General features: G+C 35.1%; 1 protein-coding gene across 1 annotated transcript; it reads left to right on the forward strand.

Moving 5' to 3' along the window:
- Positions 1 to 1,605: 1,605 nt before the first annotated feature.
- LOC107062674 (uncharacterized) lies at positions 1,606 to 3,470 on the forward strand. The gene is made up of 2 exons (XM_015313568.1): positions 1,606 to 2,150; positions 3,364 to 3,470. Exons 1-2 carry the CDS (start codon positions 1,949 to 1,951, stop codon positions 3,468 to 3,470), a joined length of 309 nt encoding a protein of 102 aa, XP_015169054.1. The 5' UTR covers positions 1,606 to 1,948.
- The last annotated feature ends 440 nt before the right edge of the window (positions 3,471 to 3,910 follow it).

Here is a 3,910-nt window from a genome sequence, read left to right on the forward strand (position 1 = left end):
GATTCGTCCACTTCATAATAGGACATCAGGTTCGTCTGCCTTACAATAGGACATTCTGGCTCGTCTGCTTTACAATACGACATTTAGGCTCGTCCGCCTTACAATACGACACTTAGGCTCGTTCGCCTTACAATACGACATTCAGGCTCGTCTACCTTACAATAAGACATTTAGATTCGTCCACCTCATAATAGGACATCAGGTTCGTCTGCCTTACAATAGGACATTCGGGCTCGTCTGCCTTACAATACGACATTCAGGTCGTCTGCCTTACGATACGACATTTAGGCTCGTTCGTCTTACAATACGACATTTAGGCTCTCCCGCCTTACAATAGGACACTTATCTCTGGAAGTTGGCTATAACTCTTCAAGAAGTTAAGCCAGAATTCATGGAGACGAGCATTATCTTCTCAAAACAGATACGCCTTCTTATCTCTTCTCTTCATTATTATTTTCTAGCACTTATATTTTTATCATGGTGGTTCACATTTTTCATAAGCTAACCATTTTATCTAGTCATGTGAGAAATTGCAGACGAGATCAATCTCCCTCTCGGCTATAATTATCGTGCTTACATCTATCACAACAAAGGCCCTATCAATTTCTTCGTTACTCGTAGTGCTGTTTTTCATTTAACCCTTGGCTACTCATATTATCACTTCTAATTGGATTCTGCACTCTTAAATCGGAAATCTCCCTGTCATGCCTTTCTCGCTACTCTAATCTTATCCATTCAAGCCAATATCGTTCCCGTTCAAATACCGTACCGCTCTTTCAATTCTTAGGAGTTTCGTCTACTCCTAAGTCTAGAACTACACACAACCTAATTCTCGTATAACCAGAGATATGTAGGCGGCTTAATACCAAAGTCTCGGTCGTATCATTTTCAACCTTATATCATTTCAATGGATCCCACTGACATCTCTCGTCGGTCGGACAAAATCGGCTACTAAGTCAGCGTTGATTGCTCGACAATTCATCCTTCATTCTCAAGCAACCAAGGGGCAACTGTTGACACCCAATTTTGACCGACCTTCAGCAATTTTAGGAATGCTATTCGATTAAATACATACTTTTGAAAATATTTTGAGCTTAAAATTTTAGTCAATTTTGCCTAAAAAATTATATATTTTAGTAAGCTTGATTTATAAAAAATTTATTGTAATTATTTTATTATTATATTTATTGATAGTTAAACTGAAAGTAATTATTTTATTCAAATATTTTAAAATTTAAAAGAGATTTTAATTATATAAAAATATTATAACGTGTAGTATTTTAATTGGTTAGCATTTTCTTAAATTTGCTCTAAATCATTTAAAGCTTAGCCTAATCCATTCCAATTTATTTAATCTGTAGCCACTCTTGCTATTTCAATTCATTTCGATTTTAGCCTCTTATTCTAATTTAATTGCAATTCTAGCCCCTTCTGTCCTTTGCAATTATAGCCAATTTATTTCAATTTAATATATTCAACCCAACCTCATCTTTTAATCATAGCTGTTGATATCATCCTTTAAATCTCAGCCCCTCATCTTAACATGAATCAACGTTTTGGATTAAATCCCCCAAAACCTTCCAATTTAACCTAGAAAGACCAAGCCCCTCAAAAAAAATTCATCTCTTCCTCTCCTCTCCGGGCAGCCGCCACCCTCTCTCCCCACCATATTTTTTTCCGGCGAAAGCCACCGGAGGCAGTCGCCTCTCCTCCTCCCCGTCTCCCTCTCCGGCGCCCTCTCTCTCTCCCTTCACACTTTCTCATTTATCTCCCCTTGCCCCTATCTCTTCTTCTCCTCCTTTTCAGGCGAAGGAAGCTGGACAGCAACTCCAGTGAGCAGCCAGCGTAGCAACCAGCAGCAGCGAGGAGGAGGAAGCCAGCAACCACCAGCAGCAGCAGCGAACACCTCCTCCACCGGCACCAGCAGCTCCGGCGACCAAAGCCAGGCATGGCAGACAGCAGCAGCCAGCGAAAGCCAGCTCCCACTCCGGCCCTTTTTTCTTTCTCCGGCGAGCAACAGAACCAGCAGCAGCAGCTCAAGGCGAGAATTCCGGTCAGCAGCTATTGCACCGCTAGACAGGGCAGGTTTAGAGGAAAAGCTTTGAGTTTTGATTTGTTAAAAAATATTGGGTCTTATCAGATCCATCCAGGTTCGCTCTCTTGTTCGATTTATTATCTAGTTATTTAGATTTGATTATAGAGTTCTTAATCTTGATTCATATGTCTACTCTATGTTAAAGCTAGTAAATGCTATGAATTTCATCTTGAACATGCTACTAGTTTGTGTCTCTCTAATCATATGAATAATATTACCATTAGAGTTGCTAAATTTCATAATGTTGAAATCTTGTTCCAAACCTTTCCCTGCTTATGTTACGAATGTTATTCTTTTCATTTACGTGATTTTAGCTTATAGCATGGTAAGTCTAAATTGATAATAATCCATTGATTTGCTGATTTGATTAATCCGTATCAAGGAGAAATTTTCTTTAATCAAGTATGCATATTTCATGTTGTAAATTGATTTCTTTTAGGCCATATATAATTCTTGTCTAATTTCTTACTTGTTTAATAATTACGGTAAAATATTATTGATTGACTTATGCTTTTTTTCCTTAATATGATCATTTTGATTTTGCATGTTGTGGATTAATTTATGCTAAGTTGATTTTTATTTGCAGATTTTGGCTCTTGGTAATGGTAAAATTGGCTTTATTATTTTTTATTATTAATGTTAATTGATTGTAGTTGCCATAATTAAGAATGATTTGTCCATTACTTGCTATATTTTAGTTAAGTTTCGATTGAGCTAAAACACAATGTTAATGATTTGGTATTCTTTGAATAAGGAAAAAATAATATTTAATTGATTCTAAATTATTCCTTTCCTTATATTATATGCCCTCTTCTCCACTATAAATAACCTTTTCACGCACACATAGAGGACCCGGTCACTCCTGTTGACATATTCTAACAAAAGGCATAAAGTACCCTCTATTCTAAAGATTTAAAATGGGGTGAACATTCTAAGAAGCTTCTCTATTTGGTTTTGCTGTGTTCGGGTCTAGTGTCGGAATTAGTCTGATCTTCATTGCTGATTAATAAATCTGCATAATCGGTTAGTTCTCTTTTTCATTAGTTTAAATTTCGCTTGCATCATCTATTATGGATATTGTATGATTAAAATAAATAAAGGAAGTGTTCGGGTCAGTTCTCCTCTCCCCTTTATATGTGTATGATTGCATATGTGCAATATATGGCTTGAAGTAATACGTATGTTCTATTCTGTTTTAGTTCATCAAAAATAATTGCTATTACATGTGTTGTATATTACTTGGGTTGTATTGTTGCTTTGTTTAACAGGGTTTGAACTTAAAGGTTCAAGACATGAAGAGTCACCATGGCAGTACAATAGACAAATTGATTTAATTTATCTTTTGTATATTATTTATTCTTTTATTGTTTTGTAATAATTTGTAAACTCTAACTCTATATATGTGATATAACTTGGGGATCGCCTAAGGGGAGGGGGATATACGTGCTAATTGTCTATTTCCATTTTTAGTTTAGTTTATTCTTGTTATGTGTGATTGCTACGCATATATTATAATTATGTCGGAATCCCTTAAATAATCCAACTTAAAATCAATTGTTTATTTGTGTTTGTATATTTTTTTTAAAAAATTAACAAATTTGTAAAGCTTTTAGGTATGTCGCATAATAACAATTGATAGTCTCTTAATTAATTAACTTGAATTAATAAGAGTTCAATAACTAGTATATCCAGATCTTAGTTTCATGTGCTTAACAAACCTTTTTAGCATGCTAACAAATTTAAAAGGATTAAAATCTGAACTTTTATGTTAATTTGCCATATGTGTTATTTGTGAATATAGGCTCCATTAATAAA

This window comes from Solanum tuberosum, unplaced genomic scaffold (assembly GCF_000226075.1).
Source record: "Solanum tuberosum cultivar DM 1-3 516 R44 unplaced genomic scaffold, SolTub_3.0 scf00258, whole genome shotgun sequence".
NCBI classification, from domain to species: domain Eukaryota; kingdom Viridiplantae; phylum Streptophyta; class Magnoliopsida; order Solanales; family Solanaceae; genus Solanum; species Solanum tuberosum.

What these genes read in the sequence shown, in the direction of transcription:
- LOC107062674 (XM_015313568.1), top strand. Translation starts at nt 1,949, where the DNA reads ATGGCAGACAGCAGCAGCCAGCGAAAGCCAGCTCCCACTCCGGCCCTT. An exon ending in GTCTTATCAGATCCATCCAG is followed by an intron (nt 2,151 to 3,363) that starts GTTCGCTCTCTT and finishes TTTGTTTAACAG; the next exon opens with GGTTTGAACTTAAAGGTTCA.